We start from the raw sequence: 16,680 nt of genomic DNA on the forward strand, positions 1-16,680 counted from the left end.
TTTTCTAAAAAGCAGTCTTATCTCATTAAACAAAATAAATGGCTGATACGAAGTCGGATCGCAAAGTTTAAAGGCTGCACTTGAAAAACACGTTGACTTCTTAAACTTGTTTTCTGTCAAAGTTCCGTATATAATGGTTGGCTGATAGTCCACACCATCGAACTTCTTGAATAAAACAACAACTATTCGTTGAAAAGAAACAATGCAAAACAAATTGATGAATACCACCCCGGATATAGCAGTTAATCTCCTTAGCATGGTAAGTTGTACACAAGTGTTACGGCAAAGTTAACTAAATTACTTGACCACTTTCATATTGTTGTCAATCTTTGCTTTGAACAAACTGTTTTTACGAACGTAATCTTTTTTCGCAGGCTCTTGACGAAACGTTGAATGTCGAACTGGTGAGCAAAATAAAATCCAAAGAGCTTATTCCTGTCCCAGGAATCGGTTACGCAATAGGTTCGATAACAGTTTTATGTCAAAGCGGGGTGCTGTAATTTCGAAAATGCGCTCTCGCACCGAAGTCGATGACAATAATTGCTCGCTAACTGATGAGTCTCATTCAAACTCTCATGAAAATGGAACCTTTCAATCAACGAAACAAACAAGAAAATCATTCAGCAGCCCATCTAATGGTGGACACTGTTACAGAGGAAAGGGAGCGGTACCGCTTGCAAGGAAAACGGCTTTTAAACCTATATCAGACATTGAATCATCTTCCAAATCTACTCGTTCTTGTTCTTCCCTTGTTTCTCAAGTCCTCAGAACGCAACATGGCCTCCATTGTCGACAAATGCTAACAGCAGTGTAATAGAACACTGGAAACTTCAAGAGCATATGAAAGACATATTATACTTATTAAAGATATGCGTTGAAATATATATAGATGTTTTCATCAAGTTTGTTCCATCGCGTTGATGTACTTTCGCAATTACCTTCTTTTTGTGTCTTTTTCGTGTCTTCGTCTTCAAGCAGTCATGTGCTTATTTTCATCACTTGCAATAAAGCAAAATATTAAACTAGTGCACATCATTTTTCTGATTTCAGACATTCTTGCACAAAACTTTGAGGTTTCTCAAGGAATCTGTTCAAACCAGAAAAAGCATGTTAGTAATGGATTTTTGTACTTTTTGGCGTTGAAAGCCAATTGTTTTCAACTAAAATCTCACAGATAATGCAGAAAAAATAACAAACGCTCCCCGTCGGGGAATCGAACCCCGGTCTCCCGCGTGACAGGCGGGGATACTTAAACCACTATACTAACGAGGACATGAAACATGTCGTTAATTATTGGAATGTCAATTCTAAAGAAATGTCTTTCGCAAACATAAACAAAACTTAAAACGTTAGTTAATCACTATAAGCGTACCACGCTAACTTTGAAGAGCGGACTTTTTCTAAAAAGCAGTCTTATCTCATTAAACAAAATAAATGGCTGATACGAAGTCGGATCGCAAAGTTTAAAGGCTGCACTTGAAAAACACGTTGACTTCTTAAACTTGTTTTCTGTCAAAGTTCCGTATATAATGGTTGGCTGATAGTCCACACCATCGAACTTCTTGAATAAAACAACAACTATTCGTTGAAAAGAAACAATGCAAAACAATTTGATGAATACCACCCCGGATGTAGCAGTTTATCTCCTTAGCATGGTAAGTTGTACACAAGTGTTACGGCAAAATTAACTAAATTACTTGACCACTTTCATATTGTTGTCAATCTTAACTTTGAACAAACTGTTTTTACGAACGTAATCTTTTTTCGCAGGCTCTTGACGAAACGTTAAAGGTCGAACTGGTGAGCAAAAGAAAAATCCAAAGAGCTTATTCCTGTCCCAGGAATCGGTTACGCAATAGGTTCGATAACAGTTTTGTGTCAAAGCGGGGTGCTGTAATTTCGAAAAAGCGCTCTCGCACCGAAGACGATGACGATAATTGCTCGCTAACTGATGAGTCTCATTTAAACTCTCATGAAAATGAAACCTTTCAATCAACGAAACGAGCAAGAAAATCATTCAGCAGCCCAACTAATGTTGTTCACTGTTACATAGGAAAGGCAGCGGTACCGCTTGCAAGAAAAACGGCTTTTAAACCTATATCGGACATTGAATCATCTTCCAAATCTACTCGTTCTTGTTCTTCCCTTGTTTCTCAAGTCCTCAGAACGCAACATGGCCGCCATTGTCGACAAATGCTAACAGCAGTGTAATAGAACACTGGTAACTTCAAGAGCATATGAAAGACATATTTTACTTATTAAAGATATGCGTTGAAATATATATAGATGTTTTCATCAAGTTTGTTCCATCGCGTTGATGTACTTTCGCAATTACCTTCTTTTTGTGGCTTTTTCGTGTCTTCGTCTTCAAGCAGTCATGTGCTTATTTTCATCACTTGCAATAAAGCAAAATATTAAACTAGTGCACATCATTTTTCTGATTTCAGACATTGTTGCACAAAACTTTGAGGTTTCTCAAGGAATCTGTTCAAACCAGAAAAAGCATGTTAGTAATGCATTTTTGTACTTTTTTGGCGTTGAAAGTCAACTGTTGTCAACTAAAATCTCACAGATAATGCAGAAAAAATAACAAACGCTCCCCGTCGGGGAATCGAACCCCGGTCTCCCGCGTGACAGGCGGGGATACTTACCCCTATACTAACGAGGACATGAAACATGTTGTTAATTATTGGAATGTCAATTCTGAAGAAATGTTTTTCGCAAACATAAACAAAACTTAAAACGTTAGTTAATCACTATAAGCGTACCACGCTAACTTTGAAGAGCGGACTTTTTCTGATAAGCAGTCTTATCTCATTAAACAAAATAAATGTCCGATACGAAGTCGAAACGCAAAGTTTAAACGCGGCACTTGAAAAACACGTTGACTTCTTAAACTTTTTTTCTGGCAAAGTTACGTATATAATGGTTGGCTGATAGTCCACACCATCGAACTTCTTGAATAAAACAACAACTATTTGTTGAAAAGAAACAATGCAAAACAATTTGATGAATACCACCCCGGATGTAGCAGTTTATCTCCTTAGCATGGTAAGTTGTACACAAGTGTTACGGCAAAATTAACTAAATTACTTGACCACTTTCATATTGTTGTCAATCTTAACTTTGAACAAACTGTTTTTACGAACGTAATCTTTTTTCGCAGGCTCTTGATGAAACGTTGAAGGTCGAACTGGTGAGCAAAAGAAAATCCAAAGAGCTTATTCCTGTCCCAGGAATCGGTTACGCAATAGGTTCGATAACAGTTTTGTGTCAAAGCGGGGTGCTGTAATTTCGAAAAAGCGCTCTCGCACCGAAGACGATGACGATAATTGCTCGCTAACTGATGAGTCTCATTTAAACTCTCATGAAAATGAAACCTTTCAATCAACGAAACGAGCAAGAAAATCATTCAGCAGCCCAACTAATGTTGGTCACTGTTACATAGGAAAGGCAGCGGTACCGCTTGCAAGAAAAACGGCTTTTAAACCTATATCGGACATTGAATCATCTTCCAAATCTACTCGTTCTTGTTCTTCCCTTGTTTCTCAAGTCCTCAGAACGCAACATGGCCGCCATTGTCGACAAATGCTAACAGCAGTGTAATAGAACACTGGTAACTTCAAGAGCATATGAAAGACATATTTTACTTATTAAAGATATGCGTTGAAATATATATAGATGTTTTCATCAAGTTTGTTCCATCGCGTTGATGTACTTTCGCAATTACCTTCTTTTTGTGTCTTTTTCGTGTCTTCGTCTTCAAGCAGTCATGTGCTTATTTTCATCACTTGCAATAAAGCAAAATATTAAACTAGTGCACATCATTTTTCTGATTTCAGACATTGTTGCACAAAACTTTGAGGTTTCTCAAGGAATCTGTTCAAACCAGAAAAAGCATGTTAGTAATGGATTTTTGTACTTTTTTGGCGTTGAAAGTCAACTGTTGTCAACTAAAATCTCACAGATAATGCAGAAAAAATAACAAACGCTCCCCGTCGGGGAATCGAACCCCGGTCTCCCGCGTGACAGGCGGGGATACTTACCCCTATACTAACGAGGACATGAAACATGTTGTTAATTATTGGAATGTCAATTCTGAAGAAATGTTTTTCGCAAACATAAACAAAACTTAAAACGTTAGTTAATCACTATAAGCGTACCACGCTAACTTTGAAGAGCGGACTTTTTCTGATAAGCAGTCTTATCTCATTAAACAAAATAAATGTCCGATACGAAGTCGAAACGCAAAGTTTAAACGCGGCACTTGAAAAACACGTTGACTTCTTAAACTTTTTTTCTGTCAAAGTTACGTATATAATGGTTGGCTGATAGTCCACACCATCGAACTTCTTGAATAAAACAACAACTATTTGTTGAAAAGAAACAATGCAAAACAATTTGATGAATACCACCCCGGATGTAGCAGTTTATCTCCTTAGCATGGTAAGTTGTACACAAGTGTTACGGCAAAATTAACTAAATTACTTGACCACTTTCATATTGTTGTCAATCTTAACTTTGAACAAACTGTTTTTACGAACGTAATCTTTTTTCGCAGGCTCTTGATGAAACGTTGAAGGTCGAACTGGTGAGCAAAATAAAATCCAAAGAGCTTATTCCTGTCCCAGGAATCGGTTACGCAATAGGTTCGATAACAGTTTTGTGTCAAAGCGGGGTGCTGTAATTTCGAAAAAGCGCTCTCGCACCGAAGACGATGACGATAATTGCTCGCTAACTGATGAGTCTCATTTAAACTCTCATGAAAATGAAACCTTTCAATCAACGAAACGAGCAAGAAAATCATTCAGCAGCCCAACTAATGTTGGTCACTGTTACATAGGAAAGGCAGCGGTACCGCTTGCAAGAAAAACGGCTTTTAAACCTATATCGGACATTGAATCATCTTCCAAATCTACTCGTTCTTGTTCTTCCCTTGTTTCTCAAGTCCTCAGAACGCAACATGGCCGCCATTGTCGACAAATGCTAACAGCAGTGTAATAGAACACTGGTAACTTCAAGAGCATATGAAAGACATATTTTACTTATTAAAGATATGCGTTGAAATATATATAGATGTTTTCATCAAGTTTGTTCCATCGCGTTGATGTACTTTCGCAATTACCTTCTTTTTGTGTCTTTTTCGTGTCTTCGTCTTCAAGCAGTCATGTGCTTATTTTCATCACTTGCAATAAAGCAAAATATTAAACTAGTGCACATCATTTTTCTGATTTCAGACATTGTTGCACAAAACTTTGAGGTTTCTCAAGGAATCTGTTCAAACCAGAAAAAGCATGTTAGTAATGGATTTTTGTACTTTTTTGGCGTTGAAAGTCAACTGTTGTCAACTAAAATCTCACAGATAATGCAGAAAAAATACCAAACGCTCCCCGTCGGGGAATCGAACCCCGGTCTCCCGCGTGACAGGCGGGGATACTTACCACTATACTAATGAGCAGTGTTTCATACCGGAACGGAACGGAACGTTATACCGGAACGAAATAAATAATTTTTGGCTCAAATACCGGAACGAAATACCGAAATAAAAAATATTCAAAATATCGGAACGGAACGAAATACCGTTATTTTTTATTACGGTATTTCGTTCTGGACATTTGACATGTAACAACTGCCAAATATTTTGTGCCGTTAGGCTAAGCAAGTCTATGATAAAAATTGAAGATGCTACAATTTACATCCGTTTGACCATCATTGACAAATTTTATGTGACGTAACAACCACCGACAATAATTCTTGTGTGTTGCAACTTTCTTTCTTTTTTCGCTTAATAGTTGCAAAGACCATAAAGAAATGTTCTTTTGTTAAGACCGAAATACCGAAAAATACCGTTATAAATTTATTTCGGTCAGACCGGAACGAAATGAAAATATCGGTCTGGAACGAAATAACGAAATAAATGATTTGCTCAGAACGAATAACGTTATTTGGTTTCGTTACGTTCCGGTATGAAACACTGCTAATGAGGACATGAAACATGTTGTTAATTATTGGAATGTCAATTCTGAAGAAATGTCTTTCGCAAACATAAACAAAACTTAAAACGTTAGTTAATCACTATAAGCGTACCACGCTAACTTTGAAGAGCGGACTTTTTCTAAAAAGCAGTCTTATCTCATTAAACAAAATAAATGGCTGATACGAAGTCGGATCGCAAAGTTTAAAGGCTGCACTTGAAAAACACGTTGACTTCTTAAACTTGTTTTCTGTCAAAGTTCCGTATATAATGGTTGGCTGATAGTCCACACCATCGAACTTCTTGAATAAAACAACAACTATTCGTTGAAAAGAAACAATGCAAAACAATTTGATGAATACCACCCCGGATGTAGCAGTTTATCTCCTTAGCATGGTAAGTTGTACACAAGTGTTACGGCAAAATTAACTAAATTACTTGACCACTTTCATATTGTTGTCAATCTTAACTTTGAACAAACTGTTTTTACGAACGTAATCTTTTTTCGCAGGCTCTTGACGAAACGTTAAAGGTCGAACTGGTGAGCAAAAGAAAAATCCAAAGAGCTTATTCCTGTCCCAGGAATCGGTTACGCAATAGGTTCGATAACAGTTTTGTGTCAAAGCGGGGTGCTGTAATTTCGAAAAAGCGCTCTCGCACCGAAGACGATGACGATAATTGCTCGCTAACTGATGAGTCTCATTTAAACTCTCATGAAAATGAAACCTTTCAATCAACGAAACGAGCAAGAAAATCATTCAGCAGCCCAACTAATGTTGTTCACTGTTACATAGGAAAGGCAGCGGTACCGCTTGCAAGAAAAACGGCTTTTAAACCTATATCGGACATTGAATCATCTTCCAAATCTACTCGTTCTTGTTCTTCCCTTGTTTCTCAAGTCCTCAGAACGCAACATGGCCGCCATTGTCGACAAATGCTAACAGCAGTGTAATAGAACACTGGTAACTTCAAGAGCATATGAAAGACATATTTTACTTATTAAAGATATGCGTTGAAATATATATAGATGTTTTCATCAAGTTTGTTCCATCGCGTTGATGTACTTTCGCAATTACCTTCTTTTTGTGGCTTTTTCGTGTCTTCGTCTTCAAGCAGTCATGTGCTTATTTTCATCACTTGCAATAAAGCAAAATATTAAACTAGTGCACATCATTTTTCTGATTTCAGACATTGTTGCACAAAACTTTGAGGTTTCTCAAGGAATCTGTTCAAACCAGAAAAAGCATGTTAGTAATGCATTTTTGTACTTTTTTGGCGTTGAAAGTCAACTGTTGTCAACTAAAATCTCACAGATAATGCAGAAAAAATAACAAACGCTCCCCGTCGGGGAATCGAACCCCGGTCTCCCGCGTGACAGGCGGGGATACTTACCCCTATACTAACGAGGACATGAAACATGTTGTTAATTATTGGAATGTCAATTCTGAAGAAATGTTTTTCGCAAACATAAACAAAACTTAAAACGTTAGTTAATCACTATAAGCGTACCACGCTAACTTTGAAGAGCGGACTTTTTCTGATAAGCAGTCTTATCTCATTAAACAAAATAAATGTCCGATACGAAGTCGAAACGCAAAGTTTAAACGCGGCACTTGAAAAACACGTTGACTTCTTAAACTTTTTTTCTGGCAAAGTTACGTATATAATGGTTGGCTGATAGTCCACACCATCGAACTTCTTGAATAAAACAACAACTATTTGTTGAAAAGAAACAATGCAAAACAATTTGATGAATACCACCCCGGATGTAGCAGTTTATCTCCTTAGCATGGTAAGTTGTACACAAGTGTTACGGCAAAATTAACTAAATTACTTGACCACTTTCATATTGTTGTCAATCTTAACTTTGAACAAACTGTTTTTACGAACGTAATCTTTTTTCGCAGGCTCTTGATGAAACGTTGAAGGTCGAACTGGTGAGCAAAAGAAAATCCAAAGAGCTTATTCCTGTCCCAGGAATCGGTTACGCAATAGGTTCGATAACAGTTTTGTGTCAAAGCGGGGTGCTGTAATTTCGAAAAAGCGCTCTCGCACCGAAGACGATGACGATAATTGCTCGCTAACTGATGAGTCTCATTTAAACTCTCATGAAAATGAAACCTTTCAATCAACGAAACGAGCAAGAAAATCATTCAGCAGCCCAACTAATGTTGGTCACTGTTACATAGGAAAGGCAGCGGTACCGCTTGCAAGAAAAACGGCTTTTAAACCTATATCGGACATTGAATCATCTTCCAAATCTACTCGTTCTTGTTCTTCCCTTGTTTCTCAAGTCCTCAGAACGCAACATGGCCGCCATTGTCGACAAATGCTAACAGCAGTGTAATAGAACACTGGTAACTTCAAGAGCATATGAAAGACATATTTTACTTATTAAAGATATGCGTTGAAATATATATAGATGTTTTCATCAAGTTTGTTCCATCGCGTTGATGTACTTTCGCAATTACCTTCTTTTTGTGTCTTTTTCGTGTCTTCGTCTTCAAGCAGTCATGTGCTTATTTTCATCACTTGCAATAAAGCAAAATATTAAACTAGTGCACATCATTTTTCTGATTTCAGACATTGTTGCACAAAACTTTGAGGTTTCTCAAGGAATCTGTTCAAACCAGAAAAAGCATGTTAGTAATGGATTTTTGTACTTTTTTGGCGTTGAAAGTCAACTGTTGTCAACTAAAATCTCACAGATAATGCAGAAAAAATAACAAACGCTCCCCGTCGGGGAATCGAACCCCGGTCTCCCGCGTGACAGGCGGGGATACTTACCCCTATACTAACGAGGACATGAAACATGTTGTTAATTATTGGAATGTCAATTCTGAAGAAATGTTTTTCGCAAACATAAACAAAACTTAAAACGTTAGTTAATCACTATAAGCGTACCACGCTAACTTTGAAGAGCGGACTTTTTCTGATAAGCAGTCTTATCTCATTAAACAAAATAAATGTCCGATACGAAGTCGAAACGCAAAGTTTAAACGCGGCACTTGAAAAACACGTTGACTTCTTAAACTTTTTTTCTGTCAAAGTTACGTATATAATGGTTGGCTGATAGTCCACACCATCGAACTTCTTGAATAAAACAACAACTATTTGTTGAAAAGAAACAATGCAAAACAATTTGATGAATACCACCCCGGATGTAGCAGTTTATCTCCTTAGCATGGTAAGTTGTACACAAGTGTTACGGCAAAATTAACTAAATTACTTGACCACTTTCATATTGTTGTCAATCTTAACTTTGAACAAACTGTTTTTACGAACGTAATCTTTTTTCGCAGGCTCTTGATGAAACGTTGAAGGTCGAACTGGTGAGCAAAATAAAATCCAAAGAGCTTATTCCTGTCCCAGGAATCGGTTACGCAATAGGTTCGATAACAGTTTTGTGTCAAAGCGGGGTGCTGTAATTTCGAAAAAGCGCTCTCGCACCGAAGACGATGACGATAATTGCTCGCTAACTGATGAGTCTCATTTAAACTCTCATGAAAATGAAACCTTTCAATCAACGAAACGAGCAAGAAAATCATTCAGCAGCCCAACTAATGTTGGTCACTGTTACATAGGAAAGGCAGCGGTACCGCTTGCAAGAAAAACGGCTTTTAAACCTATATCGGACATTGAATCATCTTCCAAATCTACTCGTTCTTGTTCTTCCCTTGTTTCTCAAGTCCTCAGAACGCAACATGGCCGCCATTGTCGACAAATGCTAACAGCAGTGTAATAGAACACTGGTAACTTCAAGAGCATATGAAAGACATATTTTACTTATTAAAGATATGCGTTGAAATATATATAGATGTTTTCATCAAGTTTGTTCCATCGCGTTGATGTACTTTCGCAATTACCTTCTTTTTGTGTCTTTTTCGTGTCTTCGTCTTCAAGCAGTCATGTGCTTATTTTCATCACTTGCAATAAAGCAAAATATTAAACTAGTGCACATCATTTTTCTGATTTCAGACATTGTTGCACAAAACTTTGAGGTTTCTCAAGGAATCTGTTCAAACCAGAAAAAGCATGTTAGTAATGGATTTTTGTACTTTTTTGGCGTTGAAAGTCAACTGTTGTCAACTAAAATCTCACAGATAATGCAGAAAAAATACCAAACGCTCCCCGTCGGGGAATCGAACCCCGGTCTCCCGCGTGACAGGCGGGGATACTTACCACTATACTAATGAGCAGTGTTTCATACCGGAACGGAACGGAACGTTATACCGGAACGAAATAAATAATTTTTGGCTCAAATACCGGAACGAAATACCGAAATAAAAAATATTCAAAATATCGGAACGGAACGAAATACCGTTATTTTTTATTACGGTATTTCGTTCTGGACATTTGACATGTAACAACTGCCAAATATTTTGTGCCGTTAGGCTAAGCAAGTCTATGATAAAAATTGAAGATGCTACAATTTACATCCGTTTGACCATCATTGACAAATTTTATGTGACGTAACAACCACCGACAATAATTCTTGTGTGTTGCAACTTTCTTTCTTTTTTCGCTTAATAGTTGCAAAGACCATAAAGAAATGTTCTTTTGTTAAGACCGAAATACCGAAAAATACCGTTATAAATTTATTTCGGTCAGACCGGAACGAAATGAAAATATCGGTCTGGAACGAAATAACGAAATAAATGATTTGCTCAGAACGAATAACGTTATTTGGTTTCGTTACGTTCCGGTATGAAACACTGCTAATGAGGACATGAAACATGTTGTTAATTATTGGAATGTCAATTCTGAAGAAATGTTTTTCGCAAACATAAACAAAACTTAAAACGTTAGTTAATCACTATAAGCGTACCACGCTAACTTTGAAGAGCGGACTTTTTCTGATAAGCAGTCTTATCTCATTAAACAAAATAAATGTCCGATACGAAGTCGAAACGCAAAGTTTAAACGCGGCACTTGAAAAACACGTTGACTTCTTACACTTTTTTTCTGGCAAAGTTACGTATATAATGGTTGGCTGATAGTCCACACCATCGAACTTCTTGAATAAAACAACAACTATTTGTTGAAAAGAAACAATGCAAAACAATTTGATGAATACCACCCCGGATGTAGCAGTTTATCTCCTTAGCATGGTAAGTTGTACACAAGTGTTACGGCAAAATTAACTAAATTACTTGACCACTTTCATATTGTTGTCAATCTTAACTTTGAACAAACTGTTTTTACGAACGTAATCTTTTTTCGCAGGCTCTTGATGAAACGTTGAAGGTCGAACTGGTGAGCAAAAGAAAATCCAAAGAGCTTATTCCTGTCCCAGGAATCGGTTACGCAATAGGTTCGATAACAGTTTTGTGTCAAAGCGGGGTGCTGTAATTTCGAAAAAGCGCTCTCGCACCGAAGACGATGACGATAATTGCTCGCTAACTGATGAGTCTCATTTAAACTCTCATGAAAATGAAACCTTTCAATCAACGAAACGAGCAAGAAAATCATTCAGCAGCCCAACTAATGTTGGTCACTGTTACATAGGAAAGGCAGCGGTACCGCTTGCAAGAAAAACGGCTTTTAAACCTATATCGGACATTGAATCATCTTCCAAATCTACTCGTTCTTGTTCTTCCCTTGTTTCTCAAGTCCTCAGAACGCAACATGGCCGCCATTGTCGACAAATGCTAACAGCAGTGTAATAGAACACTGGTAACTTCAAGAGCATATGAAAGACATATTTTACTTATTAAAGATATGCGTTGAAATATATATAGATGTTTTCATCAAGTTTGTTCCATCGCGTTGATGTACTTTCGCAATTACCTTCTTTTTGTGTCTTTTTCGTGTCTTCGTCTTCAAGCAGTCATGTGCTTATTTTCATCACTTGCAATAAAGCAAAATATTAAACTAGTGCACATCATTTTTCTGATTTCAGACATTGTTGCACAAAACTTTGAGGTTTCTCAAGGAATCTGTTCAAACCAGAAAAAGCATGTTAGTAATGGATTTTTGTACTTTTTTGGCGTTGAAAGTCAACTGTTGTCAACTAAAATCTCACAGATAATGCAGAAAAAATAACAAACGCTCCCCGTCGGGGAATCGAACCCCGGTCTCCCGCGTGACAGGCGGGGATACTTACCCCTATACTAACGAGGACATGAAACATGTTGTTAATTATTGGAATGTCAATTCTGAAGAAATGTTTTTCGCAAACATAAACAAAACTTAAAACGTTAGTTAATCACTATAAGCGTACCACGCTAACTTTGAAGAGCGGACTTTTTCTGATAAGCAGTCTTATCTCATTAAACAAAATAAATGTCCGATACGAAGTCGAAACGCAAAGTTTAAACGCGGCACTTGAAAAACACGTTGACTTCTTAAACTTTTTTTCTGTCAAAGTTACGTATATAATGGTTGGCTGATAGTCCACACCATCGAACTTCTTGAATAAAACAACAACTATTTGTTGAAAAGAAACAATGCAAAACAATTTGATGAATACCACCCCGGATGTAGCAGTTTATCTCCTTAGCATGGTAAGTTGTACACAAGTGTTACGGCAAAATTAACTAAATTACTTGACCACTTTCATATTGTTGTCAATCTTAACTTTGAACAAACTGTTTTTACGAACGTAATCTTTTTTCTCAGGCTCTTGATGAAACGTTGAAGGTCGAACTGGTGAGCAAAAGAAAAATCCAAAGAGCTTATTCCTGTCCCAGGAATCGGTTACGCAATAGGTTCGATAACAGTTTTGTGTCAAAGCGGGGTGCTGTAATTTCGAAAAAGCGCTCTCGCACCGAAGACGATGACGATAATTGCTCGCTAACTGATGAGTCTCATTTAAACTCTCATGAAAATGAAACCTTTCAATCAACGAAACGAGCAAGAAAATCATTCAGCAGCCCAACTAATGTTGGTCACTGTTACAGAGGAAAGGCAGCGGTACCGCTTGCAAGAAAAACGGCTTTTAAACCTATATCGGACATTGAATCATCTTCCAAATCTACTCGTTCTTGTTCTTCCCTTGTTTCTCAAGTCCTCAGAACGCAACATGGCCGCCATTGTCGACAAATGCTAACAGCAGTGTAATAGAACACTGGTAACTTCAAGAGCATATGAAAGACATATTTTACTTATTAAAGATATGCGTTGAAATATATATAGATGTTTTCATCAAGTTTGTTCCATCGCGTTGATGTACTTTCGCAATTACCTTCTTTTTGTGGCTTTTTCGTGTCTTCGTCTTCAAGCAGTCATGTGTTTATTTTCATCACTTGCAATAAAGCAAAATATTAAACTAGTGCACATCATTTTTCTGATTTCAGACATAGTTGCACAAAACTTTGAGGTTTCTCAAGGAATCTGTTCAAACCAAAAAAAGCATGTTAGTAATGGATTTTTGTACTTTTTTGGCGTTGAAAGTCAACTGTTGTCAACTAAAATCTCACAGATAATGCAGAAAAAATACCAAACGCTCCCCGTCGGGGAATCGAAGCCCGGTCTCCCGCGTGACAGGCGGGGATACTTACCACTATACTAACGAGGACATGAAACATGTTGTTAATTATTGGAATGTCAATTCTGAAGAAATGTTTTTCGCAAACATAAACAAAACTTAAAACGTTAGTTCATCACTATAAGCGTACCACGCTAACTTTGAAGAGCGGACTTTTTCTGATAAGCAGTCTTATCTCATTAAACAAAATAAATGTCTGATACGAAGTCGAAACGCAAAGTTTAAACGCGGCACTTGAAAAACACGTTGACTTCTTAAACTTTTTTTCTGGCAAAGTTACGTATATAATGGTTGGCTGATAGTCCACACCATCGAACTTCTTGAATAAAACAACAACTATTTGTTGAAAAGAAACAATGCAAAACAAATTGATGAATACCACCCCGGATGTAGCAGTTTATCTCCTTAGCATGGTAAGTTGTACACAAGTGTTACGGCAAAATTAACTAAATTACTTGACCACTTTCATATTGTTGTCAATCTTAACTTTGAACAAACTGTTTTTACGAACGTAATCTTTTTTCGCAGGCTCTTGATGAAACGTTAAAGGTCGAACTGGTGAGCAAAAGAAAAATCCAAAGAGCTTATTCCAGTCCCAGGAATCGGTTACGCAATAGGTTCGATAACAGTTTTGTGTCAAAGCGGGGTGCTGTAATTTCGAAAAAGCGCTCTCGCACCGAAGACGATGACAATAATTGCTCGCTAACTGATGAGTCTCATTTAAACTCTCATGAAAATGAAACCTTTCAATCAACGAAACGAGCAAGAAAATCATTCAGCAGCCCAACTAATGTTGGTCACTGTTACAGAGGAAAGGCAGCGGTACCGCTTGCAAGAAAAACGGCTTTTAAACCTATATCGGACATTGAATCATCTTCCAAATCTACTCGTTCTTGTTCTTCCCTTGTTTCTCAAGTCCTCAGAACGCAACATGGCCGCCATTGTCGACAAATGCTAACAGCAGTGTAATAGAACACTGGTAACTTCAAGAGCATATGAAAGACATATTTTACTTATTAAAGATATGCGTTGAAATATATATAGATGTTTTCATCAAGTTTGTTCCATCGCGTTGATGTACTTTCGCAATTACCTTCTTTTTGTGGCTTTTTCGTGTCTTCGTCTTCAAGCAGTCATGTGCTTATTTTCATCACTTGCAATAAAGCAAAATATTAAACTAGTGCACATCATTTTTCTGATTTCAGACATTCTTGCACAAAACTTTGAGGTTTCTCAAGGAATCTGTTCAAACCAGAAAAAGCATGTTAGTAATGGATTTTTGTACTTTTTGGCGTTGAAAGTCAACTGTTGTCAACTAAAATCTCACAGATAATGCAGAAAAAATACCAAACGCTCCCCGTCGGGGAATCGAAGCCCGGTCTCCCGCGTGACAGGCGGGGATACTTACCACTATACTAACGAGGACATGAAACATGTTGTTAATTATTGGAATGTCAATTCTGAAGAAATGTTTTTCGCAAACATAAACAAAACTTAAAACGTTAGTTAATCACTATAAGCGTACCACGCTAACTTTGAAGAGCGGACTTTTTCTGATAAGCAGTCTTATCTCATTAAACAAAATAAATGTCTGATACGAAGTCGAAACGCAAAGTTTAAACGCGGCACTTGAAAAACACGTTGACTTCTTAAACTTTTTTTCTGGCAAAGTTACGTATATAATGGTTGGCTGATAGTCCACACCATCGAACTTCTTGAATAAAACAACAACTATTTGTTGAAAAGAAACAATGCAAAACAATTTGATGAATACCACCCCGGATGTAGCAGTTTATCTCCTTAGCATGGTAAGTTGTACACAAGTGTTACGGCAAAATTAACTAAATTACTTGACCACTTTCATATTGTTGTCAATCTTAACTTTGAACAAACTGTTTTTACGAACGTAATCTTTTTTCGCAGGCTCTTGATGAAACGTTAAAGGTCGAACTGGTGAGCAAAAGAAAAATCCAAAGAGCTTATTCCAGTCCCAGGAATCGGTTACGCAATAGGTTCGATAACAGTTTTGTGTCAAAGCGGGGTGCTGTAATTTCGAAAAAGCGCTCTCGCACCGAAGACGATGACAATAATTGCTCGCTAACTGATGAGTCTCATTTAAACTCTCATGAAAATGAAACCTTTCAATCAACGAAACGAGCAAGAAAATCATTCAGCAGCCCAACTTATGTTGGTCACTGTTACAGAGGAAAGGCAGCGGTACCGCTTGCAAGAAAAACGGCTTTTAAACCTATATCGGACATTGAATCATCTTCCAAATCTACTCGTTCTTGTTCTTCCCTTGTTTCTCAAGTCCTCAGAACGCAACATGGCCGCCATTGTCGACAAATGCTAACAGCAGTGTAATAGAACACTGGTAACTTCAAGAGCATATGAAAGACATATTTTACTTATTAAAGATATGCGTTGAAATATATATAGATGTTTTCATCAAGTTTGTTCCATCGCGTTGATGTACTTTCGCAATTACCTTCTTTTTGTGGCTTTTTCGTGTCTTCGTCTTCAAGCAGTCATGTGCTTATTTTCATCACTTGCAATAAAGCAAAATATTAAACTAGTGCACATCATTTTTCTGATTTCAGACATAGTTGCACAAAACTTTGAGGTTTCTCAAGGAATCTGTTCAAACCAGAAAAAGCATGTTAGTAATGCATTTTTGTACTTTTTTGGGGTTGAAAGTCAACTGTTGTCAACTAAAATCTCACAGATAATGCAGAAAAAATACCAAACGCTCCCCGTCGGGGAATCGAAGCCCGGTCTCCCGCGTGACAGGCGGGGATACTTACCACTATACTAACGAGGACATGAAACATGTTGTTAATTATTGGAATGTCAATTCTGAAGAAATGTTTTTCGCAAACATAAACAAAACTTAAAACGTTAGTTAATCACTATAAGCGTACCACGCTAACTTTGAAGAGCGGACTTTTTCTGATAAGCAGTCTTATCTCATTAAACAAAATAAATGTCTGATACGAAGTCGAAACGCAAAGTTTAAACGCGGCACTTGAAAAACACGTTGACTTCTTAAACTTTTTTTCTGGCAAAGTTACGTATATAATGGTTGGCTGATAGTCCACACCATCGAACTTCTTGAATAAAACAACAACTATTTGTTGAAAAGAAACAATGCAAAACAATTTGATGAATACCACCCCGGATGTAGCAGTTTATCTCCTTAGCATGGTAAGTTGTACAC

At 37.4% G+C, this 16,680-nt stretch overlaps 3 protein-coding genes and 9 non-coding genes across 12 annotated transcripts; 3 read left to right on the forward strand and 9 right to left on the reverse strand.

The window, feature by feature from the left end:
• The first annotated feature begins 146 nt into the window (after positions 1-146).
• On the forward strand, positions 147-13,052 carry LOC145207041 (uncharacterized). The gene is made up of 2 exons (XM_080078565.1): positions 147-259; positions 12,596-13,052. Exons 1-2 carry the CDS (start codon positions 203-205, stop codon positions 13,034-13,036), a joined length of 498 nt encoding a protein of 165 aa, XP_079934691.1. The 5' UTR covers positions 147-202; the 3' UTR covers positions 13,037-13,052.
• Trnad-guc (transfer RNA aspartic acid (anticodon GUC)) lies at positions 1,199-1,272 on the reverse strand. The gene has a single exon. It is a non-coding gene; the product is annotated as a tRNA-Asp (tRNA).
• On the reverse strand, positions 2,597-2,668 carry Trnad-guc (transfer RNA aspartic acid (anticodon GUC)). Its single transcript has one exon. It is a non-coding gene; the product is annotated as a tRNA-Asp (tRNA).
• Positions 3,992-4,063, reverse strand: Trnad-guc (transfer RNA aspartic acid (anticodon GUC)). Its single transcript has one exon. It is a non-coding gene; the product is annotated as a tRNA-Asp (tRNA).
• Positions 7,312-7,383, reverse strand: Trnad-guc (transfer RNA aspartic acid (anticodon GUC)). The gene has a single exon. It is a non-coding gene; the product is annotated as a tRNA-Asp (tRNA).
• Trnad-guc (transfer RNA aspartic acid (anticodon GUC)) lies at positions 8,707-8,778 on the reverse strand. Its single transcript has one exon. It is a non-coding gene; the product is annotated as a tRNA-Asp (tRNA).
• On the reverse strand, positions 12,026-12,097 carry Trnad-guc (transfer RNA aspartic acid (anticodon GUC)). Its single transcript has one exon. It is a non-coding gene; the product is annotated as a tRNA-Asp (tRNA).
• A 369-nt stretch (positions 13,053-13,421) lies between the features above and the next one.
• On the reverse strand, positions 13,422-13,493 carry Trnad-guc (transfer RNA aspartic acid (anticodon GUC)). Its single transcript has one exon. It is a non-coding gene; the product is annotated as a tRNA-Asp (tRNA).
• Positions 13,494-13,788: 295 nt separating this feature from the next.
• Positions 13,789-14,448, forward strand: LOC145207039 (uncharacterized). Its single transcript, XM_080078564.1, has 2 exons — positions 13,789-13,876; positions 13,992-14,448. Exons 1-2 carry the CDS (start codon positions 13,820-13,822, stop codon positions 14,430-14,432), a joined length of 498 nt encoding a protein of 165 aa, XP_079934690.1. The 5' UTR covers positions 13,789-13,819; the 3' UTR covers positions 14,433-14,448.
• A 368-nt stretch (positions 14,449-14,816) lies between these two features.
• Positions 14,817-14,888, reverse strand: Trnad-guc (transfer RNA aspartic acid (anticodon GUC)). Its single transcript has one exon. It is a non-coding gene; the product is annotated as a tRNA-Asp (tRNA).
• Positions 14,889-15,176: 288 nt separating this feature from the next.
• Positions 15,177-15,851, forward strand: LOC145207046 (uncharacterized). The gene is made up of 2 exons (XM_080078570.1): positions 15,177-15,271; positions 15,387-15,851. Exons 1-2 carry the CDS (start codon positions 15,215-15,217, stop codon positions 15,825-15,827), a joined length of 498 nt encoding a protein of 165 aa, XP_079934696.1. The 5' UTR covers positions 15,177-15,214; the 3' UTR covers positions 15,828-15,851.
• A 361-nt stretch (positions 15,852-16,212) lies between these two features.
• On the reverse strand, positions 16,213-16,284 carry Trnad-guc (transfer RNA aspartic acid (anticodon GUC)). The gene has a single exon. It is a non-coding gene; the product is annotated as a tRNA-Asp (tRNA).
• Positions 16,285-16,680: the final 396 nt, after the last annotated feature.

This window comes from Phallusia mammillata, unplaced genomic scaffold (genome assembly GCF_965637545.1).
Source record: "Phallusia mammillata unplaced genomic scaffold, kaPhaMamm4.hap1.1 HAP1_SCAFFOLD_74, whole genome shotgun sequence".
Taxonomy (NCBI): domain Eukaryota; kingdom Metazoa; phylum Chordata; class Ascidiacea; order Phlebobranchia; family Ascidiidae; genus Phallusia; species Phallusia mammillata.

What these genes read in the sequence shown, in the direction of transcription:
- LOC145207041 (XM_080078565.1), top strand. Translation starts at nt 203, where the DNA reads ATGCAAAACAAATTGATGAATACCACCCCGGATATAGCAGTTAATCTC. An exon ending in CAGTTAATCTCCTTAGCATG is followed by an intron (nt 260 to 12,595) that starts GTAAGTTGTACA and finishes CTTTTTTCTCAG; the next exon opens with GCTCTTGATGAAACGTTGAA.
- LOC145207039 (XM_080078564.1), top strand. Translation starts at nt 13,820, where the DNA reads ATGCAAAACAAATTGATGAATACCACCCCGGATGTAGCAGTTTATCTC. An exon ending in CAGTTTATCTCCTTAGCATG is followed by an intron (nt 13,877 to 13,991) that starts GTAAGTTGTACA and finishes CTTTTTTCGCAG; the next exon opens with GCTCTTGATGAAACGTTAAA.
- LOC145207046 (XM_080078570.1), top strand. Translation starts at nt 15,215, where the DNA reads ATGCAAAACAATTTGATGAATACCACCCCGGATGTAGCAGTTTATCTC. An exon ending in CAGTTTATCTCCTTAGCATG is followed by an intron (nt 15,272 to 15,386) that starts GTAAGTTGTACA and finishes CTTTTTTCGCAG; the next exon opens with GCTCTTGATGAAACGTTAAA.